The following is a 17,856-nucleotide window of genomic DNA, read 5'->3' as shown; positions in this document are numbered from 1 at the left end:
GAGGAGCTGCACTAATCTTAATCTTCCATCCTTTCTTTTTATTTCCTTCCTTCCTTCCTTCTTTTTTTTCTAAGAAAGTCTGCCAGAAAGGCTCACAGAGCATCTGGTTGAGACGAGAGGTGTGCATTGGGTCTGGAATGCCGAGCTTTTGCTTTCACACCCACTTCAGGTTTAAATCTGGATAGAGATATTTGGAGCACTAAACAGATACAGGCACGTAGTGACATTTAGAGTCACAGTTGTGCCTAAAGTTCCAGCTGAAGTCTGGACATGATTCAATATTAACAGTTTTAATGAGCAAACACTTCAGAGCAGACATATGCCCTCACTGAACCCATCAGTCAGCTGGGAGATGTTCTTTTATAAACCAACACCACATAATTCTGTCCAGCACTGTTGGTTCTTATTGGACAATTTCCCTGAAATCATTAATATTTGAAAAATAAACCTGAAGCTATTCACACCAGATGATATTCAGTTTTATCATAGCCTAGAGTGAATTAAAAAAATTATTAAAACTAATTAAGTAAACAAATTTAATCCATGATGTGGTTGTGTGGATATTTATAGATCCTGGTATTTTTAATGAGCGTGCATGTGTGGAAAAGTTCCTGAGTTTCTTTGGCATTAAAAAATATGAAACATTTTTCATATCAAATATAATACACTGATTATTTTTAATGATTTATTACGACATGTTCAGGGAGTATTTTAAGTTCAGCTGGTTCCTGGACACTAGCTGATGAGGTGAATCATCGGTAATCACTACATTTTACTGGACTCTGGACAAACAGGACAGGACACGTGTGTTCTCCAGTGTGGCTCCCTTGAACTCATGCTCTCGGAGCTGCTTGTTGAGGAGATGCATAAAGCAGTAAGAACATGGCTGCTGTTTGAGGAACTCTGATATGTGCATGTGGTTCTGATAAGCAGAGGCTGGGATTATAATTGGGTTCTGGCAGGACGACATGGTGTTGTGTCCCAAACAAAAGCCGTAGGAGACTTGGCATGGAAGTGATCCGTGCTTCAGTCTGGTTCTGACTCGGCCTCGCTGGAGGAACTCGGTCTTTCAGCACCATGTCCTGCCTGTCTGTCTTACTTACAGCATGTCCTCCACGTGTGGACTTTTTGTTTTAATTCAGCATAATCCAATCCAGATGGTTTAATCCGCTTGAAAATGTCTCGGACTGGTTAAGGGTGTGAGTGCGCTCTAGGAGAAAGAGGTTCCATTCCAAAAGGAACCCTTAAAGCATCTATGTAGAACCATGAACTGCTTTATTTCTCTTTCACAAAAGATTTCAAATTGAACCCTTTAGAAAACTATATGATTAGAAAACGAGAGGTTCCATCTAGCACACTGAAGCGTTCTTCAGTTTGTCTCTCTGTGGGAACCCTTAAAGGATCTGTGTGTAACCCTGAACAGAGGGCTTTCTCTTTTGAACAAATATATCACGTTGAACACCTTTTTAGAAAGATGCACCCTGAGAAAATGATGTTCCATCTAGCATCGTAAGGGTTTCTTCAATCCTTGTGGGGGGGATTTCCTTAGTCTACCTGGAGCAACCCTTAAAGGATCTGTGTTGATCGTTGAACTGGTGGGTTACTCATTCAGGTTGATTTCCTTTTAAAAATCTACATCTCTTTGACAAATGATTTCATGTTGAAGCCCTATAGAAAAATACACCCTTAGACAAAAGATGTTCCATGTAGAACTCTAAAGCAGTCTCTGGTTTGTCCCACTGGGGAAATCTTTAAAGGATCTATGTAGCACCCTGAATTGGTGGGTTTCTCTTTCATAAAAGATTTCAAGAAAGATTCCCTTTAGAAAGTTACATCATTAGAAAAAAGTCCCATCTAGCACCGTAATGTTTTTTCTCTCTGGGGGAATGCTTAAAGGATCTACGTAGAATGCTGACCTGCTGGGTTTCTGTTTCAAGTTGAATCCCTTTTAGAAAGCTACACTCTTAGAAATCTGGAACCCTTAAGGTTAAGTTCAGTTTGTGAATTGATAGGGTTCTCTTTTACAAAAGATTTCAAATTGAACCCCTTTAGAAAGCTACATCATTAGAAAAAGAAGTTCCATCAAGTACCCTGAAGGTTTCTTCAGTCTGTACCTCTGGGGAAGCCCCTAAAGGATCTATGTAGAACCCTGAACTGGTGGATTTCTTTTTCAAATTGAATCCCTTTCAGAAAACCACATTCTTAGAAAAAGTGATCCCATCTAGCGCCGTAATGAGTTCTTCGAGTTGGACCCTATGAAATCCAAGAACATCTATCTAACTATCTACAGAACTCTGGAGGAACCCCTCATTTAACTTAAAACTACCTTTCCTAATATTTCTATATTCATTCCCTACTTTTTAATATGACATTTCTGTAGTATTAATTATTGAATGCTCCATATTACCATTCTGTTACATTTCCTTGATTACTACATTAGCACAGATTTATTTCTGGTTGTTGTTGCTACAATTATTGATGCTTAAACTCTGAACACTTGTGTTTCCTTGTGTTCTCTGTGCCGTCCTCAGATGGTGACCCGGCTGCTCGAGCCCAGACGGGTGAGTTTAGCAAGCCCATGTACCAGAGCGTTATCAAAAAAGAGGGCAGCGGCATGGGGGCGGGCCTTCGAGCGGGAGCAGACGCCTCTTTGGCTGAGGACTATGTGTCTCCTCCAAAATACAAGAGCAGCCTGCTACACCGCTACCTGAACGACTCGCTGCGCCATGTGATGGTGGCCAATGGTGTGACGGACGCCCGCAGGAGGAACCACTCCGGCTCCTTCAGCTCCAATGAATACGACGAGGATCTCCTCTCACCGTCCTGCTCGGAAACAGAGGCCAACTTTGTCTACCGTACAGGTAAGACGTAATCGCAGATGTGTTCTCTGGGTGTGGCTGTGTGGAAGTGTGGTTTGACTGTGGAAGCTCAGCGGTATGTGTATGTGTGTGTGTGTGTGTGTGTTGCCTCTGTGGTTGGTGTATTGTTGGATAGTTGCTATAGATGTGTCCTTTCTTTTCCTTTCTATCATGCACACATGCATTCAGGCATACTGTGTTAGAAATAAAACAGCGACTATTTTAATAGATTTACTGTTTAATCACAGTCATTTTAAAGCAAAGTGCTTTAGTATTAGGGGACTGTAAGTATTCAACCATATTAACACTCTGAAGTGGGAGGCTGGTGACAATCGCATGTTCCCAGGTTATTTTCAATGAGGCTTAGAGCCATGTTTGGTCTTGGTTTTCCCAAGATTAGGACAGCCTCACCTTTAGAAGTTCTCAACTTTTAAAACTGTGTCTTGACACACAATTGCAGCTAGCTAGCTGACTTGCTAATACATTTAGTTGACACAGGAGCCAAAAAATTAGTGTATATTTAAGTTGTTCTCTTTTAAACCACCATACGTAGCAGACATTGCAGTGTGTGGAGTAGTTGTGTGAAAAATCTCTTAAGGTTTCGCTCCATCATTGGCAGCTCATGAGTTTACAAGCATCCTTGACCAGAAATCCAAGAGAGAAGTCAGTCCAAGCAACTTTGTCCAATTACTGATAACTATTAGGTCATATATTACAGAAAAGAGCAGTTAGCACTCTACTCCACGCAGCTGCTCAAAATGATGCTGTGGTTTTACAGATCTTGGAGGAAGTGTGTGTTTCCTTCATCCAAGGTTAGTGATTGTCATGCATTGGCTGAATAATAGTGTCATGTTTATTACTTGTCTTTGATTCATTTGCAGTTAATGACTGCTTGAAGACGTCACTAGACACTGGTTCTTTTTTTTTTTTTTTTTTTTTTGATGATGCAGCCATTTTCAGTTTTCCAGTTTTCCAGGGAAGAAACAAGCCGTTACGGACACATGTATATGTCTGTACAGTACAGTGAATTTTTTTTATATCCTAAAGCTTGTCAAGAAGCTAAGGTCAGCCAGGGAGGTGTTCTGGGTTAAGGGCGTTGTTCAAGGGTGAGGTTGGCTGTTGCTTGGCGGCGGTGGGGTCTGAACTCAACACGTTCTGATCAGGATAAGTAAGGGTTCTCCTAGAGGATGAACCCGAAGAACCCTAAATTTCTAAAGTTCAAAATTTTCTAAGTGTGTACACATGTTCCTTAACAATAACTTGGTTCAGACCACAAGAAGTGTCACTCTTCAGAGAAGTACTTTTGGACATTTTCTATATTTTATGGTTTGATGTTTTTGAGCTCAGTCAGTAATTTTGGCTCGGTTTGGGCTTAAATCAGTACAACATGCGCTTCCTAGAGCGTCAACATACTTCAGAAAAATCATGAAAACTCATTTCGCTCAGCATAAAAGTGGATCTTTACCAGCATGTCAGGTCAGACTGTGTATATATATTACCCGAGAGACATTATAGTGTGTAAATTATGTTGGAATGTTTCCTGACACCAACACAGTTTGTTTAAAAAAAAAAAAAAAAAAAGATTGACATTAACGATTCAGACAGGACTAAAATCACAGATGTACTCTGGTTATAATGAAGAATAATTCCATTGTCTCAGCATTTAAAACTAATCCTGTCCAAATGAACACACACACACACACGCACGCACATACACACACCCAGCTGGCTTACTATCCTTGTGAGGACTCTATGTTGACACAATTATTAATACAGCTGGTGTGAGTGTTGGTGAGTTTATACTTGTGATATTTCTGAGACGTATGTGTGTTAATAATACAGTAGGTTTATGTTTGAAACGAGTATGTGTTTCTCTACAAATCGATCTACAGCTGTTTAAGGTTATGTAAGTTCATATTTTGTCTCGCTGAGATACAGACCTCACACTGATATCAATCCTTCCTTAGTCACTCATCGTCTCATGTTCTTACTTTCTCTCAAACTTTTTTCCTCCTTATCTCTGTCTTGTCTAATCTGAGGAGGGGAGAAGTAGACACAACACTGTCTTGAGTTACACACCTTCACACCAGCCACAGTGCAGTGAACAGGAGATAGCTGTCAAGGCCAGAGGAGGCGAGTGTCGGGGTCAGAGAGTTCATGTAGTGTCTCGCAGTACACGCTGTCTGAGAGTCGTGCTTAGTGACAGTAGTTACTCTGCGTGTTACAGTAGCACTCGCTGTTTGTGTGTGTGTATGTGTGTGTGTGTGTGTGTGTGCTATATATGGAAGCCCATTTCCACCAGCTGTAAATGGAAGAAAAAAAAAAAATTGCATAACATAATTTTGACAGCAGCAATATGTTGACATATCTCAATATTTACTTATCTCAGAATATTAACTTATCTCAAGTTAAAATATCTCAAGTTTGACTTATCACAAAATTCTGATTTATTATCTCAAAATACTGACTCATCTAATGTTTGACTTATCTCAGAATTCTGATTTATTATCTCAAATTTCTGACTCCTCTCAAATCAGACTAATGTTCACAAGTTTATCTGAAATGTCTGACTTATCTCAAAAGTTTAACTTGTCTCAAAATTCTGACATCTGATTTTTTCTTATTCTCTCAAAAGTTTGACTTTTTTTTTATCTCAGATGTTTGACTGATTTCAAAATTCTTCCTTGTTTTCTTAAATTTTAACTTTTCTCAACATTGAATTATTTTAATATTTTGACAAAGTTTCTTGCACTTATTTTTAAAATATTATGATGAATTGTGTCAGGATTTTGACTTGGAATACCAACATAATGATTTATTTTGTTATTTTTTTAGATTTAAAATGTCCTAACCGCTGAGTCATTTTTTTTTAAAGAAACATTTGTTATGCACGAGATTAAAAAGGACATATTCTTTTTACTGCTTGTGTAGCCCGGTCATCAGATGTTAACATCTTGAGAACTCAATATTTTGAGATAATAAGTCAAAAGTTGAACACACTCTTGCTGCTAAAAGTAAAGAAAAAAACATTGTTTCTGTTCTACCAGGTGAAAATGGTCTTCTCCATCTCTAGGCCACGTTTAGTGTGTGAAGTTTGCTTTTGTATCTTTGCACCCGAGATGCAGAGAAACCCACAGCTCCCAGCTTAGCATCATGCAAAGTGTCTAAATTGTTCAGTGTCTCCACACTAGTGTGATGTTTCAGCCTTCTAGAAAACCCTTCTGCACTTTCATCCAGTGATATTATAGGAAAACTCCACTCCACTGAAACACTTTAAATATGTTTATATTGAAATATCTGTCAAAAATAAATAATTCTAAAAAAGTGAACACGTTACAGGATCAAAATGACCGTTTAGCTCCTAAAAAGAAATGCACAAGAGTTTCTTGTTTCACTCACAGTTTTCCAACAATGCTCAACGTCGTATTAATGAGAAATCCAGCGTAGAGCTAGTGGAGACGCTGGTCAAAGTCCCAGGATGCAATGCAGCTATATGACACCGAGTTACTGCAGAGACTTGGCTCGGTAGTGATCTATGAGATGATAATGACGTCGGTATTAGTGTGAAACTTCGAGTAGAGTGTACAGATGAGTAGGTGAAAGAGCAGGACAGAGTAAAGGACTAAAGCGCCACTGTGTCGCTCTCTTTAGGTAGAGATGAAGCGAGGGCTAAATCCCACTGCACCACTATCAGCAGGTAGTCGAACTGCATTGTGGGTAAATCATTAAGGGTAGAGTTTATGGTTATGACCGTCGCTAAGGACAGAGCAGTGGCATAAACTGCCTTAAACTCATAGCTTTTTGACCAATAGTCTAGTCTTACAGCTCTAATGCTAACCTCTGAGCTTCTACTGCTCGTCTGATGTTCCTACTTTATTATGTATATGCAAAGAAAGAGAAAGACTGAGAGAAGCCAGTGAGGACATCATGCACTTTAGACAGAGAATTAAAATATGAGAAATTGAAGCGTTTGCTCTTTAGAAACGTGACTCTTCAGCTCATTAATGGAGGTTGATTTAACACACAAGGTTGATCTGAGGTTGCTGAAGTGAGTGTATGGTAGACTGTGATCTACTACAGTGTGTGTGTGTGTGTGTGTGTGTTTCCTCTCTTTAAGACAGTTTGTTGTCCTCCACATGAGAACACAGTGTCTTTGTTCAGAAACAGCTCATAACTGATAATAATGTTTGCACTACGGTGTGAGCGAGATCCCGCTGCTCAGGTTTAGTTTGTCGCATGTTGTTATAATAAAATGTGGTTTGCGTTATCTTGGGTCTGAAACAGAAGGAATTTGAAATTCTGCTCAGATGTGGAGACTGAACCGTGGTGTGCGCTGATGATCCGTCTGCTCGCAGAGGTTATAAAGCTGCCAGAGGCATTCATTAGGTCACCTGGATACAAGGATGGAAAGCTGAAAATTAATTTCATTTATAAAGCACCTTGTGTACAACATCCTGAAATGCTTTACATAACGCTATTAAAATATTTAACAAAACAATGACTATAAAGCAAAATAATGAACCAATGAATAGTGCTTGAGAAAATAATTGGTTCTTCGATGGATCCTTTTTTTGTTTAATTTTTAATAAATGTTTTGGATTGTTTAAACTTAAGATTCATCCAGAAGCAATGGAGATGCATTCTTTTGCACTTAAGTATAATTCTGAAAATTATGAAAACTAACCTAAAATAATAAGTCAAACCTTTTTAGTATACAGCGTTGAATAAAATGTTTATCTGGCTCTAGTGGTATTTTAGCAGAGTTTTCTCCATGATGATTATGAGCTCTCTGTGCCATTCTGAGAGCTCAGGGTTGATAACGTTAATAGTTTGTTTAATGCTGAGCATGTGAACACGACACAACGGAAAAATATTTCCACAATGAGAGCTGGCAAGACACCTGCTCGATCCACATGGCCAGATTAGAGATCAGCCTGGAATTTAAAAAAGAGAGAGAAAGATAAAAATGATAGAATGAACATTAAATCCGCTATTTACTCCTGGTGTGATGAGGAGAACAGGAGATTCAGCTTCAGCTTCAGGGACTTGCATCATTTCCTTTAAAGATATCACATTCTGTCTTTCTCTCTCTTTCTCTCTCTCCCTCTCTCTCTCTTTTTTCCTACTCTTGCTGCATTCCAGAGGATTTTCATACTGCAGGCATTCAGACGATTACAGCAGGAGGCTGAAATTTCAGACGTGAACAGTGTGGCTTTTTACAGCCTCCGCTGTCTCTCTGTCTGTGAGCTGCGTTAGCTCTGAGAGCTCTCGCTTCAGCACAGCAGCCGGCTAGCACGAGCGCTAACGCTTAGCTGTAACTCCGTGCGACAATGAAGGGCTGCTTTTCTGTTTGTCTGTAGATTATCATGCCGTCCCCCAGGTTAAAACAACACCAACAAAATGGTAATAATACACAAGAGTGAGTCAAATGCAAACTTTTACTTTTTTTTTCTTACATTTTGCATTGTTTATTGCTAATAGGTGTCACAAAAGTATCATTTTTTTCTACATAATCTCAATTTTGTTTAATGCAAGTGTCCGGATTTCTCTTGAAATTTTTTTTATTCAATTCTAATCTATGTCGCACTTTCAGAGTTTTCATTTGACTCACCCTTGCATATTCCAAGATCTGTTGAGTGTCCGTCAACAAGAAATAAACAGATCTGATAATAATGAATGTTCACCAAGATCTCCAAGATTTAGAATACTGGTGGAAGTGGCTTAATTTTCATTTGAATTGTTGATTATGACACATTATATTCACTAGGCTAGTGTACTAGTATATTAGTAGGCAGGCAAGTAATATTAACTTTTTGTTTCCTCGTTTTTTTGTAATGGGTTTTAGGGCACTTCCATAGCAAATGGAATGACATTTATAAAAAATCCTGAGAAATTTAATTACAGTTTCCCCTTTTTTTTTAATGAATTTAAGTAGTCTTTTTTTTTTTTTTGTAAAAAACATTTTACAAAATCTTTAGGCATCTCACATTTTAATTTAGTGTGCCACAGTGTGAGTTTCGCTGTTTTACCAAGTCCTTTTTTCCACAAATCTAATTTTCATACCTGAAGGTCTGGGTTAGTCACACGTTGTTATCTCACAAGTCACTGATCTGATGATGATGATGATGATGATGATGATGATTTGGTCATAGATTACTCACAGCACTCTCCTTCCCTGACCTGCTGCTTTATGCTGGATTTCATCCATGTTGTTTTTCTCATTCAAAAATTTATATCAAGAAGCGCAGTGCAGCAAATCACCAAACAGAAATTTGATGAAATGCTATTCGATGGCATCAGATTGAGTCACATGATCAGAAGTCAGATTTGACTTCTGTGGCCAAAGTTCAAGTCGAATTGAATACTAAAAGATTTCAGGGGGCCAGTAGGAACAATGTTTTTAGCTCAGTCCTAATCAGCTTCGTAAAAACAGGAGGGGAAAAAAAGCGCCCTGCTAATTCAGGAATACACCATACACAGACATATACACATGCTCCTTCACACTTGGGACAATTTAGACATGTTTTTTGGAAGGCGAGAAGAAAACCAGAGAACTGGGGGAAACTCACGTGGACATGACAAGAACGCATGAAACGAAAAGGGGAATCTGGGAGCTGTGAAGCAGCAATGCTACCTGCTGCACCACCTGGCAATTTTTTTATCAAATGTAATTTTTTCCCCATTATTAAAAAGATCTGGAACTGCATACAAATTCATTTAATTCCATTTTTACAACTGAAATAGCAACATCATCTAAATCTTTCTTGTTTATACCTTTAAGGTGTTACCCCCAACCCACCCACCACACACACACACACACACACACACACACACACACACACACACACACAGAGCTGTCTGAACGTAGCCTAAAGCCCATTCAGTGTAGTGAGCTTCACCGAACACACCATATGGAGGAAACTGAAAGGCCACTGTATGAGGGGAAAAAATCTAAATTAAAAATAAAATGAAAAGAGAACCTTGGTGGGAATGTCACTGAAAACAAGGAGCAGGAGAATTCCAGGGCACATGCCAGGGATTTTCTTTTAAATGACGCTTTAACGGGATATTAAATAGCTGGAATCTTGCTCGGTGTTTATCTTTCATGCGTGGTAGATTTCAGGACGTCCTGTGTGATCTGCATTGCTGTGTAATGCTATTCAGAGTGAGTGTGTGAATTTGTGCAGGATGAGGATTGGTCATGGGGAAATGTTTTAAACCCCGGTGTCGTGTGGATCGTGCTGGAGATGCAGTGTTTACTCTCTGCTTTTACTAGTCACCAGAACACGTTATGTGTGTGTTTGAATTTCCATGAATGTGTGAGTTAATACGGTGGACGTCATTATAAATATCATCATGCTTGAGGAAGAATGAAATGCTTCAGATGGAAGACAGATGTGTAAAAGCACTCTGTGATTTTCTTAAAAGGAAATTTAGTAGCTGAAACTGACCCCTTGTGTAAATGGCTTCTTGGGGAGTCTAAGATTTAAGCATTGCCATTCGCCACCTGTTATGTGTAAATGAATCATAATGGCTTCGTCCATCTATCATTATTTAGTGGCCAGAAATATTGATGGGACGTCCATTTGAGCCAACAGCAGTGAGCGATTTTCCTCGATAAAAAGGGTACTATTTATAGAGCGCTGTTAGGGCTTAACGAGAACGATTTGTTTGAAATGAAACGAGATGGCCAGGACTGGTGCAATTACTCTTATTGTCTTGCAATTTTTGCTTCATTTGAAATTCAGAATAATTTTTCCATTATTAGGAATTCCCTTTCTTGCCTTAAAGTTAAATAGAGAAATAAATGCTGGCTTTATGAGCTGTGATGAGAATTGGGAAGAAAGAAAACAGAAAAGAAAGTCATAACATAATATCCTGCAGCAATATCGTTCTAGTTTCCAGCAGGGTTCTGTCGTTTCTTCGGCTCTCACTGTGCTCTCAGTTGTGCACTGTAGGGTGTGTGTTTTTTTTTTTTTTTTTTTTTTTTTTTTTTTAACTTGACCAAGAATGTTACGTGTTTTACAACATGAAAAGAGGTTCTCTTTTTTTTTTTTTTGTCAAGGTCAGTCGACATTAAGCAGAGACTGGAGGCAGAAATACGTTAAATAACAACCGTAATGTCTGACAAGGCCTCTGAGACTCATATGTGCCAGTCACTTATTGAATACCAGAGTCTAATTTCACTCTGACATAAAAAGCGAAAACACTTTAAAAGTCTCTTCTGGTTGATTGCAGCTTTTTGGTGACGGCCAGCACACAAAGCAGCCAAGCACAAGAGCTCAGGCCAGAGCAGGTGAGCTCGCCTGAGTCTCAGAGTAACACACGAACCTTCCACAAGCCAAGCGTAAAGGAGGAAGTGTGAGATTGGCTGTTATTACTGTAGAGGCTCTCTGCTTTTCCTCTGCTGATTAGAAAATATAAAATTCATTTCCACAGCAGGAACCTTTTCAAAAATCCAAGAACACTGTCAGGAACTTTAGGTCTGTATCCACTGCAGGAAGCTTTTTAATCAAACCCATGCCCGTTGTCAGGAACTTTAGATACTTTGCCACTGCGGGCACTGGAACTTTTTCAGGAAATCAGGAACATTGTTGGGAAACCAAGAAGTTTGTCAGGATGGATTTTTCAGGAACCCAGGAACATTTCCATTGCTGACACCTTTTCAAGAACTTTTGGTACTTTTCTGCACACTTGCACTGCAAGAACTTTTTCAGGACCCAGGAACTTTGTGTTTTTATCAAACCCATGCTGATTGTCAGGAACTGTAGATACACTGCCATTGCAGGCACCTTTTCAGGAATCTGGGAACTTTGTCAGGAAATCAGGAACATTTTCAGGAACCCAGGAATCCTAGGCACATTTCCATTGCTAAAAACATTTCAGGAACTTGAGTAATTTTCTGCACACTTGCACTGCAGGAACTTTTTCAGGACCCACAAGCTTTAGATGTGTTTTCGCTGTGGGAACAATTTCAAGAATTTTTTTTTAAAAGGCTCAGGAACATTAGATTCATTTCCATTGCTGAAAACTTTTCTAGGACTATTTTTCTGCAAACTTTTTCAGGAACCCAGGAACTTTAAAAACAAACACAAAAAAAACTCAGGAACCTTAGCCACAATTTGGAATGTAGCTCAGCTGGCTAGAATGACATTTCTACCTGTTTATATGGCACCTGAACTCATAGTTAGAACTGAACATTGGGAAAAAGTTTACAGACCTGTATGTTTAAAGTAGTTCTCAAATGTTTCGTGGCCAGGGACTCCTTTAAAATATTAAATCAGTTCCACAGACTACAGATGTATTTCATGAACACTATGTGTATAATAATATTGTAGCTTTTTACAGCCGAAGCGCTTTCTATTCCTGAATATTCCACTGACAGAACATATATTAGATTGGAGTTTACATTGTGTGTAAGCCGACTTGTTTTTGAGTCATTGAGGTTTGCAGTAAAAGCCATTCAATTCAAGTGGCCAAGCAAACAGAGCTGCTCATACTTCCTACATAAGAACTCAATAATAAATGTATTAACTTTAATGAGGGTGGGTTAAAATGGTGATTTCCACCACTGTATCTAAAAGAAACAACAGCAACAACAACAACAAAAATCATAGACCACTGGGTGTCCCTGGACTCTTTGAGAACCATTGGGTTACCTAGTTGATCAAGGTGCCTAGATGATCTGTTTGGTCTGACTGCTCCTGCCTGAATAGTGAGTAAAAGCCTAATCAGACCTTGAAGCTCCTCTATAATTACTAGTGTTGTTTTTGCTTTTAACACAAGCATCACATGGGAAATAATGTAACCACTTCACAACCTCCAGAGGACTCCTACTGTCTTGGGTACCATTACGTGATAGGAAACAGACACAGGTACTCGACTGGGGTATGGAGAGTTCTGGATTTAGTTTTAGTAACTGCACCATGTCGTACTGTGCTGTCTTATGAAAAAAGCTAACAGATGATGAGATGCACTCACACTAGATTACCACAGACACAAAGAGTTTCCATTTGGCTCAGGAGAAGATTACTAATTAGAAGACTGTGATTATAAAGTTGTTTACTTCTAATCACTCCAAGGTTTCTCCACGGCTGAACTGCACCAAGCTTGAGTGGAGTTGGCACAGTATCAGGCTAGTGATGTGCCAGAGATTTAGCGTTACCTGTGTACAGTCTGAAAGGGGTTTAAGTGATAACACATCAGGGAAATGCTTTCAACATGACTCTGCCTCTCTCTGTCTTTCTCTCATGTTCTCAGACACGAGTGTGTACAGATATCTGGCTGAGTCATGAGCTGCTCTCCTCTGGTAGCATTAGGCTACTGTTTGAAGTCTGCACGTACTGATGGCTGTGATATGGCCTTATTCCTGCACCAATAACATCGACCCGTCTACAATGCTAATCTAATGCTCCAGATCGTCACTGGAGATGGCTAGAGAGGGCCTTAGTGAGAGTACACACACACACACACACACACACTTTTGTGTGATAGTCAAGGTTAGCCATATTATCTTAGAGTGGAAATCCATTTGATACGTTTCCCTACATCCTGTTTACTCCAAACTCACTTATAATGCTTAATAGATGTTTAAAATAGCAACTCGGTAACACAGATTTAAAATTAGAACCATGACTTTCCAGTATTGGAGCCATACAGTAAAAAGTAGTTCCGGTTTATTTACTTAGGTTTTGTGAAGAAAAATTAGTGCCGTTCCTAGAAGAATGCATTATACAGATTTAGATTTTCATTTACAAACACTTTGGATTAAGGAATTCGTTAAAATGTTCTACAAATCTAAAAACTCTGTGTTTTGCCTAAATGTTTATTGACCAAGTTCAGCAACTGTCCTTAGACTTACATTATGTGAGTTTGTGTTGTCATTTCCTGCCTGTTGAAAATGCATGCGGTCCTGGCATGGTGTGTGTGTGATGCTGATTAGTATGTTTACTGTCGCTGATAAACACGGAGATGAGAGGTTGTTTAAAGAGCTCAAATGCTCGTATTATTCTCTGATCTTTCCACATTAAGTTCTACTCAGGCTGTGACCGCACTGGCAAAGCCTGTGATCTGCGTGTTTCTTAAATGGATGTCATTGCGTGTCATCTGGAGGAATCCCGACATGCTGAAGCTATGAGAAGTTCGTGTCTGCTTGTAATATGCTCTGCTATTTATAACGGTTAGAGAGGTATGGTGGTGCAGCGGGCAGTGTTGCCATCTCACAACTTCAGGGTCGATCCTGAGCTGGAGTTCCTGTGTGGAGATTTGCATGGAGTCTCCCAGTGCGGGTTTCCTCCCATTTCACCAATAACATGGTGGTAGGTGGCTTGGCTACTCTAAACTGCCTCTAGGTTAGAACGAGTGTGGTAATGTGTGTGTGTGTGCATTGTGCTCTGCAATGAACTGCCGTCCCATCCGGACTGTATTCCTACCTCGCTCTCAGTCTTCCCGGGATAGGCTCCGGATCCACTGCGACCCTGACAAGCACAAAATGCTTCCTGAAAACTGTTTCACAGCATGTTGGCGTTCTTAACAGCTAGATTTAGGAATTGTTAGGTGAAGAGGCTTACTTTAAATTGCATCTTGTAGCAGAGACCCATGCCTTTCTAGGGAAGAAAGTTTTTTTTATCAAGACAAACAAGCATTATGTAGAGGGTTTTGTATTTTTACTTATTTGCTGTTCAGTTTTCAAGCTTTTCAAGTTGTATTATACACAGCAGGCCCACAGTTTACAAACAAGAGCTTTTGACCAAACATACGTTTGGTTATTCAGGTCCAACACCAATCAGAAGTCTGGATATTCAGGTCCAACACCAATCAGAAGTCTGGTTATTCAGCAACCTGTTCGTATAAACCATACCGTCCAGCCAAATGTCTCTCTCATGGCCTTTCAGATCTTTTGTATTTTTAATGATTTATTTATTAATAGTCACACATTTGCAATTACAATAGTCAGGCACTAAAAAAATGACATCTCCACAAGTGAAAATATCTTTAATATAGTAAAATGTATCTAGTATATCCTATTATAAGATTACAATAAACCAAATATATAATTATTAAACCTATTTTTAGACATTTTCCACTAATTTCAAGCTTGAGATTTTTTTTAAAGCATTTGTCTTTAAAAAAAAAAGCAATTATCTGCAGATAGAATAAGAAGATTTAGAGCTTGAAATGAATAAAAGCACCTTACTTTAGTGACTTTACTATTATTGTGCAGCTCAGAGTGGTGGTACTTTCCGTATGACTTCTAATAACAAGCCTTTTGTTATAACCTACCTGGAATGTCACTTTAGAAAAGCTGTATGAACCTGGGACTTGACTCAGACTGGCAAGTGATCTCTAATTTATTCCAAGGCTTTTCCACCTTTATTAAGCAACATGGGCTCTTTAGCCAAAAGGTTTAGGAAACATATGTATTGATAGCCTTACATGAGCTGATTAAAGATTGTGGATTATTTGCCTTCCTGAATTCCTAAATATTAGGCAAATTAACATTGAAATATGTCCTGACAGCCATAATATATAGTGCACATATTGTGCGTATATATTTGGTGGATAAGGGCTATAATTCTTCCTTAAATAAATCTTTAAAAAAAATAATAATAAAATCTCTACTCCCATAAGCCCTGTATGTTCTTTCTAAACGCTAAACGCTTCTGAGAGACCGATAGATCAATATTCGCACCAGGGCAAATCTGCAATTTCCTTTACTCTTTTCTTTTCTCTTTTTCTCACAATACTGCCACTGTTTGCTTGCGCTTGGTGCTTTCCAGCAAGCGCCAGAGCCCAGAACATGTCACCGCCGTCGACACAGTGAGAGACCCGAGAGATGAATGTGTCGAGAGCCGGCCTCTGCAGGATTAAACGAGGACAAGGCTGCACAATTTAGTGCTATAGAAACCAGACAGCGTTGAGTTTTTGTCCCGTGATTTTTATATAAATATCTCCAGCAAATATCCTGTGGGCACAGTTCTCAGATCTGTCAGTCATGTCATGTGCAGCCTTGTGGTTTGTTGTACGAGTGCGGGCCAAACTGTCCTGAGACAGAGGTCATGACCTCTCTCTGTGTGCTGAGAGTCATTATTGATAAGCCTGAGTGTCATTACCACAACCGCAACTACTATAATAAAGCCAATACGATGAGAAGGAGAGTGAAAGAAACAAAGGAATGTGGGGAGGGAAGGGTAGAAAGAACAAGAGACAGATTAGTTTGGAAAGGACTACAGACAGATTAAAAGGAAACAAAAGAGTCGAAGAGAGATGCAGAAGAAAAAGAAGTGGTGGGATGAGTGAGGAAGTGAGGCAGTCTGAAAAAAATGGAAACAAGGCCATAGACAGACTGAAAAAAAACAAGAATTATTGAGAAAAAAGGCCAGAAGTTGTCGGTCCTGGCGCAAATGAGAAAGACAGAATGAAAGGTGGGGTTAACCGGATAGAGAACGAATGAGAAAAAAAGGTGTGAGCTGGAGGGATTGATCGTGGGTGGAGCAGGCTGGCATGCCGACTTGGCAGCGGTGAAGTGATGGGAAAAGCCAACAGCCTAACTTCATTCACAGACGCTCCCTGGCATTATTAAAGAACACAGAGCGTTTTTTTAAAACACTCACATCAGGCAGTGTGTAAAAAATGAGTGTCTGTCTGCCGAAGGTATCTTCCACATTTTTCCTTCGTTATTTGAATAGTGAAGGATGTGAGCATGTTTTTTTTTTAAGATGTAAAAACAGTGCGTGACATTAAGCTCTTGGAATGTGGTGTAGAGAGAAACCTGGTAGTAGTTCCAGAGACGCAGAGATACTGGCAATAACTGGAATTCCCACGTCATGCAACACCAGAGAGAAGAACCTGAGTCCCAGCTTCTGATTTTCATCCGATAAAGTAACACTTAAAAAATATATATATATATATATATATATATATATATATATATATTAAGTACATAATGGCATTGTAATATGTTAGCAATGCACAAACATGTCTGTTTAAACGTAGCAGTAAGAGATTGTTAATCAAATGGTGTACTAATGGTAAAACATTATAGTTACAAATAAATAGGTTAATTTTATAGATATTAGCAAGTATTTAAAGTAATTACCAATAAGTAACTTGTAATTGTTAAGTTTATAGCTGAATACTTATATCTGAATGTAATTATTAAGCTGATACATATTAATTTTTTAGCCATTACTAATGCAACAATTAATAACTAGTAATTAGTTACTAAGTAATAATATTGTACAGTCATCGTAGAAAGTTATATGTAGCCATAAATCAAATGCTATATTTTGTGGTTGTTAAGTAGAAAGTTAATAATTTTAGCTAGTGACTAAATACTTAATAACCATCGCAGCTACAAGTCAGTAATTTAATTATAACCATGTGTTACTGTCCTTAAATTGTGTCTTACATTTGAACATATTTTAATGCTAATTTTCTGGTTGTGACCAAATTAGTTACTAATTGTAGCAGCAACATGCATTTAATAAAAGGGTAAAATAATGGTAATGGGTTATACCTTCCCATAAATTGCATGTTAACCTTGTAGTTGTTACTAAGGAAATAGAAGTCAGATTGACAAATGATAAACACACGGAAATCTCACATCGGAAATCTCAGCTTAATCAAAATCATACGAATTCTATTCTATTCAAATACCTAAACTTCACCTGAATATTTAAAAACAGATTAGAAAGGGGGACATTTGTCTTTTGCACACTTCATAACACAACATTAGTAGAAATATTTAATCAATTTTGGAGAACTAACTCTGAAAACCAGGGATTTCAGAGACTTAATGTGATATGTTGATTAAGGGAGATCTGGAAATGCCTAAAAAAATGTGCAGAATGGTACAGTGACTAATTGTTTAGTATTAATCCCCACAAGTTACTAATTATTTTTGTAACCACTAGAAGATGAATTTATTCACGGGCATATTATATACATATATACATATTATTACCATGCCATTACCCACTTACTACTAATCTGCAAA

The 17,856-nt window shown here is 38.6% G+C and overlaps 1 protein-coding gene across 2 annotated transcripts in view; it reads left to right on the top strand.

The window, feature by feature from the left end:
* The window catches only part of mkxa (mohawk homeobox a), a 42,316-nt gene that overhangs the window by 10,180 nt on the left and 14,280 nt on the right, over positions 1-17,856 (top strand). For both annotated transcript variants that reach the window (XM_026915627.3, XM_026915628.3), the window contains exon 5: positions 2,532-2,861. In XM_026915627.3, coding sequence (XP_026771428.2) covers positions 2,532-2,861 — 330 coding nt within the window. The remainder of the gene's footprint in view (positions 1-2,531; positions 2,862-17,856) is intronic.

This window comes from Pangasianodon hypophthalmus, chromosome 12 (assembly GCF_027358585.1).
Source record: "Pangasianodon hypophthalmus isolate fPanHyp1 chromosome 12, fPanHyp1.pri, whole genome shotgun sequence".
Lineage (NCBI taxonomy): Eukaryota > Metazoa > Chordata > Actinopteri > Siluriformes > Pangasiidae > Pangasianodon > Pangasianodon hypophthalmus.
This window is presented reverse-complemented; position numbering and strand designations above follow the sequence as displayed.